Here is a 14525-nt window from a genome sequence, read left to right on the forward strand (position 1 = left end):
GGCCAGCCAGATGGTGCCCTTGCCTGTCAAGATGGCTTCAGAATAAATGGTTCCCAGGTGTCCAAAAGCCATCTCGGTGGGAACTCAAATGGGAAGGCACTCCCAGAGCAAGTTCAAAGGAGTCTGGGTTCAGTCTATGTGTTTGGCACTTGAGGAAGAGACACACAAGTGACAAATGTAAAACAAAGGAGTCAGGGGACAGACCAGAGTCTGTGAGAAGTGGTGTTCCAGACACATTCTGCCTTGTGACTATAGGTGCATAGGTGCTGGTCACGAAGAGGCATTCCTGGGTATGTGAAAACACACACCGGCCCTCCACGCACTTACACACAGGCTTCTGAGACCAAGGGCAGAAAGACAGGCAAGCAGCACCTAAGTGTGATACCATCAGAGGGAGGGAAACACACCACAGGGCCCCTACTGTCCACCCACCCATTTGTTTCTCTGCCTGCTTGCCTCCCAGAGATCGTCCCTGTGGCCTTACCCTGTTGGGAAGGAGGGTGCCCCTTCTTGCTGGCCTGGGGCGTCCACGTGACAGACCGCAAAGTGCTGAGTGATCTCCTGCATGTCCTCGAAGTTGAAGAACGTGTTGAAACAGGATTTATCTATGAGATAAGAACACCTGTGGCTCTCCCCTGTTTTCCTCTGCCCAGCAATGCTGTGCCACTGCTCCTCCACTCCCTTCTCAGCAGCGTCCACTTAAGTGAGGTGTCTGCACAAAGCCTGTCACTCAGTCTGCTGAAGGAAGACTCCATCGGAGGCGCCTCAGGGCCTGGAGGGCAACTGGTTCTCAACTCTACACAGTGGGTTCAGAGTAGGAACCACCTTGTGGATGTTGCTGCGTTTCCTGGTGGTGCACAAAATAATCTTCTACCCACAATGCTGTCTTCCATGCTCCTTGTTCCTCTGTCTGACAAGGACACACTGATCTCCCCCTAAGCCTGGCTAGAGGACATGTGAGCAGCTGCTCACCATGCGGGGCTTTGTCTCTTGTCAGAACTGCTATGTGCTTCATTTTTACCCTCTTAGTGTAGGACCTTCATCACTCCTCATGATAAGGATCAACACTCTGGAAGCCAGAGCAGCAGGAAGGACACAGGCTTGCAGAGTCTGACCCCATGGCTAGAGTCTGATTCTACAGTGTTTGTTGAGTAGCCAGTTCTGAAATGCTTGCTAGTAGATTCGGTATGGATTTCAGCTTTGGAAATATTTGTATATATGTAATGAGACATCCTGGGGAATTGACCTAAAGATTAGCATGAAATAGATTTAGTTTTACATATTACCTAATACACACAGTCAGAAGTATTATTGTTTTGGTTTTTCAAGACAGTGTTTCTTTGTGTAGCTCTGGCTGTCCTGGAACTAGCTCTGTAGATAAGACTGGCCTCAAACTCACAGAAATCCACCTGCCTCTGCCTCCCAAGTACTGGGATTAAAGGCGGTTGCTGCTCCCACTGCCTGGCTCATTTCTAATTTCGTCCTGAATTTATCAGATAATTTATCCTTTTGAAGACATGACACAAATGTAAAATGTAATTTTAGTTACCCCAATGTACTTGGCCTTGCTCATACCTCAGGAATGTTAACCTGCCATTAATTTAAAAAAGGGTGTTAAGACAGAGAAGTGACGTATCTTACTAGAATTCTATTATTGTATTTTTAACAGAAAGATTATACATGCTTAAAAGGGAGCCTGTGTGGGGCTGAAGAGATGGCTCAGTGGTTAGGAGCACTTACTACTCTTTCATAGGACTTAGGTTCAATTCCAGCATCTGTATGATGGCTTAAAAATCACCTGTAACTACAGTTCTGGGGATCCAACATCCTCTTGTGGTCTCCACAGTGTACACAGTGCACATATATACACACAGGCAAACACTCATACACATTAAATAAAACTACTTTCTTTAAACGGGGGATGTGCAAAATCCAATACATACGGTTAAGCCCAACGTCATGGTATGTCAGGATAACCGGTCTACTTCCCTTCAGTGATCCCCTCATGGTGACGTGAACTATACCATGGAGTGTCTCTATGTCATATTCCTGTAAGAAGACAATGGAAGGTCTTAGAAAGGCTTTGTGAACTGTAAGCACCAGATAGATGCTGTTATACCTAGTATTCCTGCTTTCTAATTCTTCTGTCTAGACAATAAAAAACCAATACATAGAAAAAGATTCACTTTTCATCTGGAAAGCTCACTTATGAGTCCAGGGAATATCTGTTGAGAATATACTTGCAATTGGCTGTTGGATGGGAGCACAGTTAAGAAAACAGCAACATCAAGTTCTTCCTGGGAGAAAAGTCAGAGTCTAGCTGCTGCTGGTGCAGGGTCTTCCTCCTTTCACAGATGCAGGCAGGTACCATAATGGGATACTGTGAGTCCTTAGCTAACAGATATCCCAGCCTCAGGATCTCACACCTGGGGAGTGAGTTAACACCAAAGGGGGCATTGACATTGCACACACATCCAGTTGCCCACTCCCTTCCATGCTTCTTGCTTGGCAATCAGAGAGCCTATCTACCTGAAGGCTCTTGTTGTGATCTTTGCCCCCCCAAGAGAGTGTAAGATCCCTCTTTTGCCACATGGACTCTGATTTCTTTCTCCAGAAATACCCCTATTATACTCTTGCCTGTTGGTGTATGTCATCAATAACTCTTCTATTTAACAGTAATATGTCTCAGTGTCCTTTTTATGCTTTAGACAGGGTATGCTCCTGATGTGCCTAAAACATACTATGTAGACCAGGCTAGCTTGGAATGCACAGAGATCCACCTGCCTCTGCCTCCTGAGTGGTTGCTGGAATTAAAGATGTGAATCGCCACAACTGGACTAAAGATTTATTTATTTTGTGTGGATGTGGATGTGTATGTTGTATGTGCTCAATATGTGTGCCAGGTGTTCTAGAGGCCAGAAGAAGGAATTGAAGTTATAGGAAGTTGTGAGCTGTCATGTGGGTGCTGGGAACCAAAGGCTGGTCCTCTGCAAGAACAGTAAGTGTTCTTAACCATTGAGTCATCTCTCCAACCTTCAGTGTCCTCTTGAGCCCCACACTCCATCCAAAACCTCTCAAATAGACTCTGAAAGGTGTATCTACCTAGAATCTCTCTCCTTTCTTGCATGTGCCCTACATCATCTGACCCTTACAAGAGTAGCTCTTGGCTGTCATGTTCATAGAATAAATTTGTAGAATGAAATCTTTGTGCCATGACTTCCTAGAGGTAGGAAAGCATCTGGTCATGTTGTGTCAGCATCTTTCCCTAGGAATTTGTGTTTGGGACTGAGAGACCACATCTGTGACTTGGTGCTGCTCCTGAAACAGGAGTAACCTTGGTAGCTTCAAGGTGACCTGCCACTACTCGAACTCCTGTTCCTCGCTGTGTGTGCTCTTAAGACATCCTGGACTGCTCCTGGTTTAAGGTGTGCTGGGCAGTTTGTCAGATATATTCCACTAGACATGAACCAAAGCAAAACTAAGTTGAGAAGCAGTCAGAGTAGAGCTCAGCTCAGGGAACTGAGTCAAGCCAGAAAGGTTTGCAGTTGGTAGAGCTGGGAACGCCTGTGGCACAGAGAATGATGGAGGGAAAGGGAGGGGCAGAATATTGAGGTTTATCCTAGTCCTCTCCAACTTTTACATTTCCCTACATAAACAATCTGATTAGCTAATGAGTCGATGAGATTGCTGAGGTCTGCACCTGCCAGTCTCACACTAGGTAGGATGAGATTTAAAATGCAAACCCCACTGTGTTTAGTGGTGAATGCCTTTAATGACAGAACCCAGGAGCCGAAGGCAGGAGAATCAACGTTAGCCTTGCATTAGAGAACCTATCTGAAAACAAAACAAAAACCATGAAGGGCTTCCAACACAACTGCCTCAACAGTGAACTGCATCTTTGCAGAGGGACACAAGAAACAGTCAAGCTGATTGGTTATGGATATCTCCACAATGTGGGCCAGTGAGATGGCTCAGCACTTGCTACCAAGCCTGATAACTTGATTTTGATCCCCAGACCTCACATGGTGGAAGAAGCAACTACTTCAAGATATTCCCTGGTTTCTACACGTGTGCTGTGTGCTCCTCAAATAAATAGATAAATTTATCTACTCACGACAATCCTCCTGTGGGAGCCCCCCACATGCTGAGATTACAGGTGTGAGCATGCACATGGCTTCATGGTCTTTTTTTCTTTCTTTTTTGTTTTGTTTTATAAAATGTAGTTTTATTTTATGTTACTCTGCTGGTACATAGGGTATAACATTTTCACAAGGCTTTTGGGGACTACAGTCCATGATTAGCAAACACAATATAGTGGGTCCCTCTCTTTAACAATCACTGGACAAACTGGACACCCTCTCACATGTGTACAATCTGCATGGAAAAGTACTGAAGTTTAGACCTGGACTTGTGTACTTTATTTCCCCTTTCTAGTGTATCAAGAAAGGACATGCATTTTAATTTGCCCAAAGCAATGCTTGTTTTCTGGCAGCAACATGCTACTTCGATTACAAGGTAAAGTGAATACCAGAGCTATGAAGGCAGGAGGTGTAAGTGAATTTTTATTGGGAAGGAAGTTGTCAACTTAAACAGCAGCAAATGAAGAATGCATAAAGGAAATTCTCTGTTGTCACTGACAGACGTAACCTCCAGAACATGTGACATAGGAGGCATTTTGATCTGTGACACCAAGACCGGATGCATTGAAAGCTTTCCCGTTCAATCTAACACTTCTGGATTCCTGCTAATAAGGAATATGCAGTACGAGTGTGGAAAAGTTGCTTCTGAAAGGAAACCCCCAAAGAAGGGTCAGAGAGGGAATGCAGAAATCAGGAAGTTATTATTACAATTACTTTACATTGTGATGTACTACATTTCCATATCTTCACAGTAATACAAAACACAGCCACTTGCAGAACTGGTTCAGATTACTTAAATACCAAAGGCACTGTCAGTCCTCTACACAAGTGTCTAAAAGTTACTCATGTTTGTATGAAGTGAAGCTGTTGACACCTTTCTACAGCAGTAACTGCACACCAGGAAGGCCGAGACAACACAAACCAAGGGATGGAGTTTCCCAAAGCTGCAGTGTGAAAAGACAATAAACAGGTGCTCCCATATACATGGATGGGCTTCCTTGCCAGAGGAAATCCAAGTGGAATAAGGAATGGAGATGTAAAAAGGTTTTCTTGAGGGGATGGAGGACAGCACCCTGGATGCCTTTAGTTTTTGGTCCCCTCTGCTGCATCACATTCTTCTGCACTGTCTGATGTCCACAATGTTAAGTTGTCTCTAAGCAACTGCATGATGAGGGTGGCTGTCTTTGTAGGAATCTTGTTTCAGTGTAGCAAGCTCCGCAATGGCCTCATCAAAAGCCGTTTTGGCCAGTGTGCAGGCAAGCTTGGGATTATTAAGGATCTCATAGTAAAATACAGAAAAGTTAAGAGCCAGCCCCAGGTGGACTGGATGTGTAAGTTGCATCTCTTTCTTGCTTGTATCAAATGCCTCTTGGTAGGCTCCTTGGGAATTATCTATCGTTTGTTTTCGATGCCACCACATGCTACTTCAGCAAAATACCAGAAATAATCTCCCTTCATCTTCAGATAGAAGACCTTACTCTCTGGATTAATTGCATTGGCTGTTAAATACTTATTCAGCAATTCCAGGACTGTAGTAGAGATGGACCTCAGCTCCGACTCCACTTTCTCCTGATAATCCTTGATCAGCTGCAACTTCTTGTCAGAGGTGTCGGTCTTCTGCTCGATGCTTGAGATGACCCTCCAGGCGGACCTGCGGTCTCAGACCATGTTCTTGTAGGCCACCGACAGCAGGTTGCACTCCTCATTGGACAGCTTGGCACCCTGCTCTGTCAAGGCTTTCAAGTCATTGTAATGCTCTGCCTCCTCAGCCACCTTGGCCTTCTGGATCAGCTCGGTCTTCTCCATGGCAAAGCGAGGGCAAGTGCCAAGCCGGATCTGGAGTCCTCCTTCTAGTCTCCAGGGCCACGATGTGAGTCCCTCGTTTTTTCTTTTTAATGTTTTCCTAGATAGTCTTGCTAGGCAGTTCAGGCTGGCCTCAAAACCATGATCTTCCTACCTTAGCCTCCCAAGTTCTGGGATTAGAGCTGTGCACCACGAAACCCTGTGAACATCAGTGTATCAAACCCTCGATCCTTGGCTGGAATAGATAGATAAGGTCAGGCATGCAGGACAAAACACTGCTGCTGCTTCCTGTCGCTGATTTCTTCTGTTGAATGCCATTTGATGGTTTAAACGACGGAAGAGACGTGGAGTGGAATCAGACATCAACTGGCTTAGGAAAAAAGCACAGGGTTTGGGAAGGAGGACCACAAAGAAATCAGATGTTGCTGCATGAGCATTTTTCTCAGAATAATGGAGGAACATGAATGGGGGACATGTTTGGGTGTATTGGAGGAATGGGAGGGAGAATTTGGGGGTAGATATGATCAAAATATATTGCTTAAATATATGAAACTGCCAAAAAATGAATAGAAATATACTGTTTAAAAATGTAAGCCAGACTCAGAAAGAAGAAAGACAGACAAACAAAATAAGAAAGCAATCACAGCTGAGTAGATACTGAAAAGCAGCACAGAGGGCAGGATGGAGGCAACGAAGGGATAAACGGCTCAGCAGGGGCTCCATCTCCTTGTTGCAGCAGAGTAGGGTGTGGGGAAGAAGCAGAGATCACATCCAAGCAGCAAGCCGGCCATCCCTGGTGAAAAGAGACCGGTAGTTTAACCACAGGGCAAGCCTGCAGCTTTTATGTGTCTTAAATCCAGTGGGGCTGGGGCTAGGAAGATGGCTCAGTGGCTAAGAGCACTGGCTGCTCTTGGACAGGGCCCAGATTTGGTTCTCAGGTCTACTGGGTAGCTCACAGCTGTTTGTAGCTCCAGTTTCTGTTCCAGTTTCAGAAGATCTGATGTGCTGGTCTGCTCTCCCTAGGCTTCAGACATGTGCATATACACAGGCAAATCCCTCACATACATAAAAGTAAATGAAATCCTTTTTTAAAAATCCAGTGGGGAATTCGATGTTACAGTGACAACTACTCCTGTGGCAAGCCAACAGTAAACTAAGAAATCCATTTTGTCTCGTGCTCGCACCCCCCCTCCAAACCCGAGAACTACACCAAAGCACTATCTTGAGAAAGGTGCCATTGGTTGATACTGAACCATTCTTGGGATTTAAAAAAAAAAGCAATTACAAATCATGGAGTCTGGGGGCACCCTGCCATAGTTCCCTGGTGTGAGACAGTCAAGACAGCAGCTGATACCTGGACATAAGTTCAGGTGGCATGAATCTTTGGCAGTTAAGGGTGAGTCAGTGGCTCACCCTCTGTGGGAGGCCCAGATCCCATCACTATGGTAATCAATAACCATTAAGACTCAGAGGTCCTTGCCTGTGATTAGCAGGTGACACTGTCTAAAATCACCTGTCATATGGTTAATGCCTGCATGCTGAGACTTTCAAAGCTCAAGTCCAGGAGAACATTTGATTTGCATAGCTATCTCCCTGTTGGGTGAGATATGGAGGCATTGTGACAGGCCTTTCAGTACAGATGCTTGGTCCCTGTTCTCCAGCACACTCAAAAGCGCCTCCTTTGCGTAGACATTAGCCATCGCATGGTATGCAGGTTGGGGAGGAAGGAACGGGCGGCTCTATAGGTTGAAAAGCTAAGTGTGACCACGGGGGAGGGGGGGGATCCTGCTGTGCACAGAAAGGAAGCTCTAGGATGGAGGCATCTGTCAGACATCTGGCCCTTGATTGGTCCAGGCCTAACGGTATCTGGATGGTAGGAAAGCCACGAGACCTAATGTCGACAGATCCGCCCATCACCCCCACCTACAGCTGTGATGTTTGTGGACACAGAAGGTACTCCAGATTCTTTTTATCCCTTAGTGTCCCTCTTTTCCTTTGCCTCCACTTTTAGTGTAACTTTTACTTCCAGAAGGATTTCTTGTTTTATTTGTTTTCTCCCTATGATTGTCTTTGTTGTTCTAGACAAGCTCCACCTGGGATCTCTCAGCTGGCCTGGAGGTGACCCTGCTGTCACTGCCTCTCAAGCACTGGGACTCTTACATAATTTTTCTTCTTTAAACAATTATTTTGATGGGCTGGAGAGATGGCTCAGGGGTTAAGAGCACCAACTGCTCTTTCAGAGGACCCAGGCTCAATTCTTAGCACCTACATGGCAGCTCACAACTGTCTGTGACTCCAGTTCCAGCGGATCTGATACCTTCACACAGGAAAAAACTTTATAGACACACACACACACACACACACACACATGAATATGCAAAAAATCCTACCAATACATAAAAGTTTACTTTTATTTATTAATTATAGTGGGGGGCCACATATGTGTCACAGTGCTTGTGTAGACGCCAGAGAACAACTTGTGGGAATTGGTTCTTTCCTTCTATCGTGTGGACACAGGAAGAGGTTGTTAGCCTCAGATTGGTAGACATAGCCCCAGGTACCTTCATCCATTGAGCTATCTTGATGGTCCACATTTTTATTGTACAGTCAGATTTTTAAAATCTTACTTTTTGGTTCCTCTAGCATCCATATTCTCTTCTCTCTCTCTCTCTCTCTCTCTCTCTCTCTCTCTCTCTCTCTCTCTCTCTCTCTCTCTCTCTGACTTTCTCTGACAGAGCCTGGAACTATCTAACTTTTGAAGAGCCTCCTGCCTTAGTCTCCAGAACGCTGGGAGTACCTCATGAGTCATCATGCCTGGCTCATTTCTTCTCTTCTTTTGTTTGGTCCAGCTTCTTCCTCATTGCCCCTTCCTTGCCTATTTATTTCATTCACGTACTATTTTTACCTTTACCATGATGAGTTTTTAACTTCATAGCTCATTCTATATTACTGAAACTCCATGGTTTGTTCTTTTCTGCCCCATGGCTATTGGTAGGGTAGAGACTGGCTTTAACTAATGTAAAATGTATTTCCATATCCAGTTTGGTTTGGTGCTGTTACTATTAACATTGCTTTCTCATCTCTGAATGGCACTGAGGATTGAACCCTCAAGAGAAGGCTGCCTACCAAGAAGACCCAAAAACAAAACTGAAAGAGATATCCAACAGACATGCAACTTACAACACAGGACCAGACATGAGAAGGCAATATGACTCTTGGAAAAGGTCAGTTCCTCAGTCAGCAAATCTAAAGATACAAAAATGGTTGAAATGCAAAGAATTCAAATTTTCATTTACAAAAATTTCAATTCAAAGAGTACCCAAACAATCATACAAATGAAATACAAAAATAAATGCAAGGGTTGGTTTTCTTACTGAGCTTTTGCAATTATTTCCTTATTTTGTTCACGTGTACATCCACAGATGTACACACATGTGAACTTGCATAGTCATGCACACATTTCACACACATAAATATGCAAAAAAGAAAATAAAAAGCTTCATTAGTCAAGTAAAGGTTACTCTAAACAGGTCACTACAAGCTGTTTTCTGACCAACACACAAACACAATGGTATGTGCACACACACACACACACACACACACACACGTAAGTTTTTGTTTGTTTTTTGAGACAGGGTTTCTCAGTGTAGCCTTGGTTGTTCAAGAGCTTGCTCTGTAGACCAGGCTGGCCTTGAACTCAAAAAGATCCGCCTGCCTCTGACTCCTGAATGCTGGGATTACAGGTTCGCACCACCACTGTTCAGCTCACATGTGTAATTTTTAAATTTCAAAGATATGACCTTTAAATTAGGGAGAAAGCTAGTGCTAGGGTAATTCCCAAGAATCTACAAGGATGACCCAAGCTAAGACTCCTAGCAATAGTGGAGACGATGCCTGAACCTGCCTACCCCTGTAATCAGATTGTTGAATACCCCAACCATCATTATAGAGCCTTCATCCAATAAGTGATGGAAATAGACAGAGATCCACATCCAAGAACTAGGCTGACCTCCAGGAATCCAGTTGAAGAGAGGGAGGAGAGAACATATGATCAAGGGGATGGAGAAATCTTCAGAGACAGCTGAGCCAAGCTCATGGAAAGGAGAGAACTGACTCCCACAAATTGTCTTACCTCCCCACTGAGCCATGGTATGTAGACTATTCCTCTCAAACAAATAGGTAAATGTAAAAATAGTAACTTTTTAAAATATCAAAGTTAGTGTTTTGTGTAAAAATCATAGAATCGATAAAGGGACACATGAGGTGGACAGAAGACAAGAGGCACGGCAGGTGAGGTGGCCCAGCAAGTAATGCTCTTACTGCTGAAGATGGAAATGTAAGTCTGATCCCAAGTAGACAAGGGAAGACTCCACAAAACTGTCTCTGACCCCCACATGTGCCCAGAGGCATGTGCACAGCTCTCTTCTCCATCATACACACTATAATAATACATAAAAACAAAGTAAGAAACACAGTCTTAGCTAGCAGGGAAATATAAATAAAAACTACATTGGGATTTCATCTCCCCTCAGTCACATGACTGTTACCAAGATGAATGAAGAAAATGTGGCATATTTACTCAATGGAGTTTTTATTCAGCCACAAGGATAATTATGTCATTTGGAGGAAAACGAGTGTTGCCTTACTTTGGCCTACTGTATTGTGTGCCATCGTCTCAGGGTTCATCTTTCTTTTGAAGAATGTGAATGTACATTGTGTGAGAGAAACAGCATGAAGGGAGGGAAGACACTCACCTCCACCGGGATTTGTACACATATCTGTTGTAAATTAGTGTATGGACAGCTTGAACAAGACTCCATGTGGGGAATTGGCGCAGAGACCCTGGCTGATTCAATGGTCAGGCCACTTCAGGGTGTGAGCTGCCACTGCCTTCCTGCTGGAGTCAACCTTCATCTGTCTCATTGGCTCTTTCTCAAGTGACTTCCACATCACTGTTCTAGAATGTCACCCACAATGGCAGCCAGGGATCAAAGGGCGGAGCTCAAGGTGGCTTCTCACAGGCTCTGGAGTCTGTCTCTGAGGTTGTATACTTTATGAACATGCTACACTCCAGACTTATGAAACAACCAAAACTCATAAAGGTCACTGACATCTCTATCTATCCTGACTGCCTTGCCCTATTGGCCAAAGATTTATCTTAATCAGAGAGTCTGTTAATTTGAGTTAAAGCCTGTTATGGTGGTGCACGCCTTTAATCCCAGCACTCTGGAGACAGAGGCAGGTGGATCTCTGTGGTCTATAGAACGAGTTCCAGGACAGCCAGGTCTGTTACACAGAGAAACCCTGTCTGGAAAAAAAAAAACAAAACAGACAAACAAATTGACCTAGGATGGTACCAGTATAGGATAATCACCAACTTTGGTCTCTTTCTCATGTCCTCTCTGTAAGGAAAAAGGGCCAGCCAAAGAGGCCCACTCTGACCCTGAGCTAGTGAAAGAAACCCACCCTGGATCTGAAACCTGAGTCAGTGAAAGAAGCACTTTAGCCCTGAACCCAGAACCCAAGAAACACACTCTGACTCTGAAACCAGAGTTAAAGGAACACAGTTTGGCCCTGGAACCAGAGCCAGTGAAAGAAATATGTTCTGGCCCCAAAAGGAAAAAACAAGAAAGACAGAGAGAGAGGAGAGAGGGAGAGAGAGAGAGAGAGAGAGAGAGAGAGAGAGAGAGAGAGAGAGGGAGGGAGGGAGGGAGGGAGGGAGGGAGGGAGGGAGGGAGGGAGGGAGGGAGGGAGGGAGAGGGAGAGGGAGGGAGAGAGGGAGAGGGAGAGGGAGAGGGAGGGAGAGAGAGAGAGGGAGAGAGAGGGAGGGAGGGAGGGAGGGAGGGAGAGAGAGAGAGAGAGAGAGAGAGAGAGAGAGAGAGAGAGAGAGAGAGAGAGAGAGAGAGAGAGAGAGAGAGGTGGGGGGAAAGCAACACAGTTTGGGCCTGACCAACTAAACTAACCAATCCCTGAGCATGAAAACTAACCTCCTCCTCCAAAAAAATTCCACCCCCCAAGACTCCCTATATAAGCCCCTCTGCCTATTCAGTTGCTGGCTGTCCTTTCCCACCCTAACAGAGGCAGCCACTCTTCTGGACTCCTCCTTCTCAAATAAATATCTTTCTTAAAAGAGTTTTGGGTGAAGATCTTCTTTCACTGATGAACCAGAAGAAACTTTGCTGAGACGTTCCCTTATTTGGAGCTGAGCAGAAAAACCAGAAGAAACAATTCCTTGGGAGTTGAGCAGAAAAAGTAACTTTTTGTTGGAGCTGGAGGAGATTGCTACATTTTGGTAGCGGCTTCGCCTTTAGCAGAGTGAAATAGAAGAAATAACATCTTGGGCCAGAACAGAGCAGAAGTGGACAGTTCTTCTGGGACATTCTCTTAGGGGAACAGAGCAGAACTCAGGGCTCTCCCTAGAAGAGGAGCAGGATTGGTACATACTGCAGGGAGACCATCCCCACTGCACCCCAGCTTCAGGTATAGCCTGACTTCCTAACAAGTCAGGTTACCTTATCCAGCCACCATTAAGTGTCCTACTGCAGCACCAGGTATATCCTGACTCCCCAATGAGTCAGGATACCTTTCCCTCCAGAACTGTCCCTTTGCAGCTCCAGAGCTGTTCCTTTGCAGCTCCAGGTATCATCTGACTTCCTGATGAGTCAGGCCTGACTTTCCAAGTCAGGATATCTTTCTCTCCAGAGCTATCCTATTGTAGTTCAAGCCCCTAGAGCTGTCTCTTTGCAGCTCCAGAGCTGTAACACACTCACTTGAAAAATCCCTTTAGGTAAATGAATTGTCATAGTATCACTGATCCTTTATCTCATATCAATTAAATTATGATCACTTCATGCCTGTCACTATTTCTTCTCCATTCTAGTAACATTTTTGCTAATATGAAATTTTATTGTTTCTGATTATCAGGCTAGAGTATGAGCTGTGAGTGTGACAACTCTGGAGAGAAAGGTATTCTGGCAGCTGAAGCCAAGGAACTCTGAAGGGAAAGATATCCCAACAGAAGTGGTAAGACTCTGTTCTGGTGGGGGACAGTTCCCCCAGCAAAATGTTACAATCCTTGCTCCTGGAAAGGTTTCCCTAATGCAAGTATAACAACTCTGCTTTAGCAGGGGAGGATTTCCCCAGCTGGGTTGCCACAACTCTGCTCCAGAGAAATGTTACAGCCCTGCTCAGCTTCCCCAGAGTGTAACAATTCTGCTTCCATCAAGGGAAAGTTTCCCCAGCCACTGTGTTACAGTTCTGCTCTGCTCCTGCTCTGTTCTGCTCTGTTCTGCTCTGCTAAGGGAGTTTCACTGCAGAAATGTTCTGGCTGCAAGAGCTGGTACATCTCTGCTCTGCTTCAGGGAAACAAAACTGTTACAACAAACCTCACCCAAGAGATTTATTGGGAGGTGGAAAAGGGACAGCCCCAATCATAACAGATACAGAACTTATATATAGGTTTTCTTAGGAGCAGAGCTTTCCAAGGTGGAGATTTTCAGGATGGGTATTGGTAGGATCTCAATTCCTGAGCTTGGGACAAGTTTATAGATTGGTTGAATTTCATGCTCAGGGATTGGTTGGTTTTGTGCTCAGGGGTTGGTTGGTTTTCATGCTCTGGGTTTGTTGGATTTTAATCCTAGAGTTGGTTAGGGGAAGGGTGTGTTTTCTTGGCTCCAAGGTCAGGGTGTTCTTTTACTGGCCCTTTTTACCCTACATGAGTCTTCTGTTATTATGTAGGAATTGGAAGAGAGAGAGAGAGAGAGAGAGAGAGAGAGAGAGAGAGAGAGAGAGAGAGAGAGAGAGAGATGTGTGTGTGTGTGTGTGTGTGTGTGGTGCTGAGTATGGAATCCAGGGTCATATCCATCCTAGACAAGTATAACCATCTGAACTACAACTACAATACAATACATAGGAATTTAAAAATGGTTTTATCAGCAGATATTAATTATAAACAATGGGTTTCATTATGACATGTATATAAGGTACTATGATTGAATTCACCCATCATTACCCCCTCACCCTTCCATTCACATTGATTCCTTTTCTTCACAAGCAGTCACTGTTCTATTTCAGTTCGTGTGTGTGTGTGTGTGTGTGTCCTGATGAGTTTCATACTGTTGCTTTTAGCAACATGAGTCATTTACAGGAACATGGGCACTTTATCAGTGACTCTACCACAGGAAAAAAATGTTTCTTCCTCCCTCAGTGACCATTAACTTTCTACAGATCCCCAGTGATAGATGGGGGCTCATCATCCCCACTCCAAGAATGTTTTTTTTTGATACAGCATACCACTACCGCAGCCCTTAGAAGAGGTATAGTTTTCACGTTCTCAGTCGTGCTCAGTTACACAGTAAAACAATCGGCTAATTAGCCTCTTGCTCATCAGTAGATCACATTCTCTCTGATCTGGCATTAACTTCCCATCTTTATCTCTCACCGTTTTTTAAAAATTTATTCTTCCCTCATATGTTATATCCTGACCAAAGTTTTCCCCTCCCTCCCCTCTTCCTAGATCCACTCCTCCTCCATTTCCCTTCAGAAAAGAGCAGGCCTCATAGGGATATCAACTGAACATGGAAT

General features: G+C 44.7%; 1 protein-coding gene and 1 pseudogene across 6 annotated transcripts in view; both read right to left on the reverse strand.

Annotated features, from left to right (window-relative positions):
* Nucleotides 1-10876, reverse strand: part of LOC101827455 (protein NDRG3-like) — a 36221-nt gene extending 25345 nt beyond the window's left edge. Inside the window, exons 1-4 of one of the 6 annotated variants that reach the window (XM_040733004.1) lie at nucleotides 10697-10876; nucleotides 10263-10381; nucleotides 1944-2049; nucleotides 485-605 (exon numbers count right to left, since the gene is read on the reverse strand). In XM_040733004.1, coding sequence (XP_040588938.1) covers nucleotides 485-605; nucleotides 1944-2049; nucleotides 10263-10381; nucleotides 10697-10718 — 368 coding nt within the window. In that variant the 5' untranslated portion in view covers nucleotides 10719-10876. Of the gene's footprint in view, nucleotides 1-484; nucleotides 606-1943; nucleotides 2050-9122; nucleotides 9189-10262; nucleotides 10382-10696 lie in introns of those variants that run through there. The other 5 variants (XM_040733006.1, XM_040733008.1, XM_040733009.1 and 2 more) reach the window with 5 other exon arrangements.
* LOC121134526 lies at nucleotides 4421-7672 on the reverse strand (annotated as a pseudogene).
* Nucleotides 10877-14525: the final 3649 nt, after the last annotated feature.

Source organism: Mesocricetus auratus, unplaced genomic scaffold (genome assembly GCF_017639785.1).
Source record: "Mesocricetus auratus isolate SY011 unplaced genomic scaffold, BCM_Maur_2.0 Super-Scaffold_100028, whole genome shotgun sequence".
Classification (NCBI taxonomy): domain Eukaryota; kingdom Metazoa; phylum Chordata; class Mammalia; order Rodentia; family Cricetidae; genus Mesocricetus; species Mesocricetus auratus.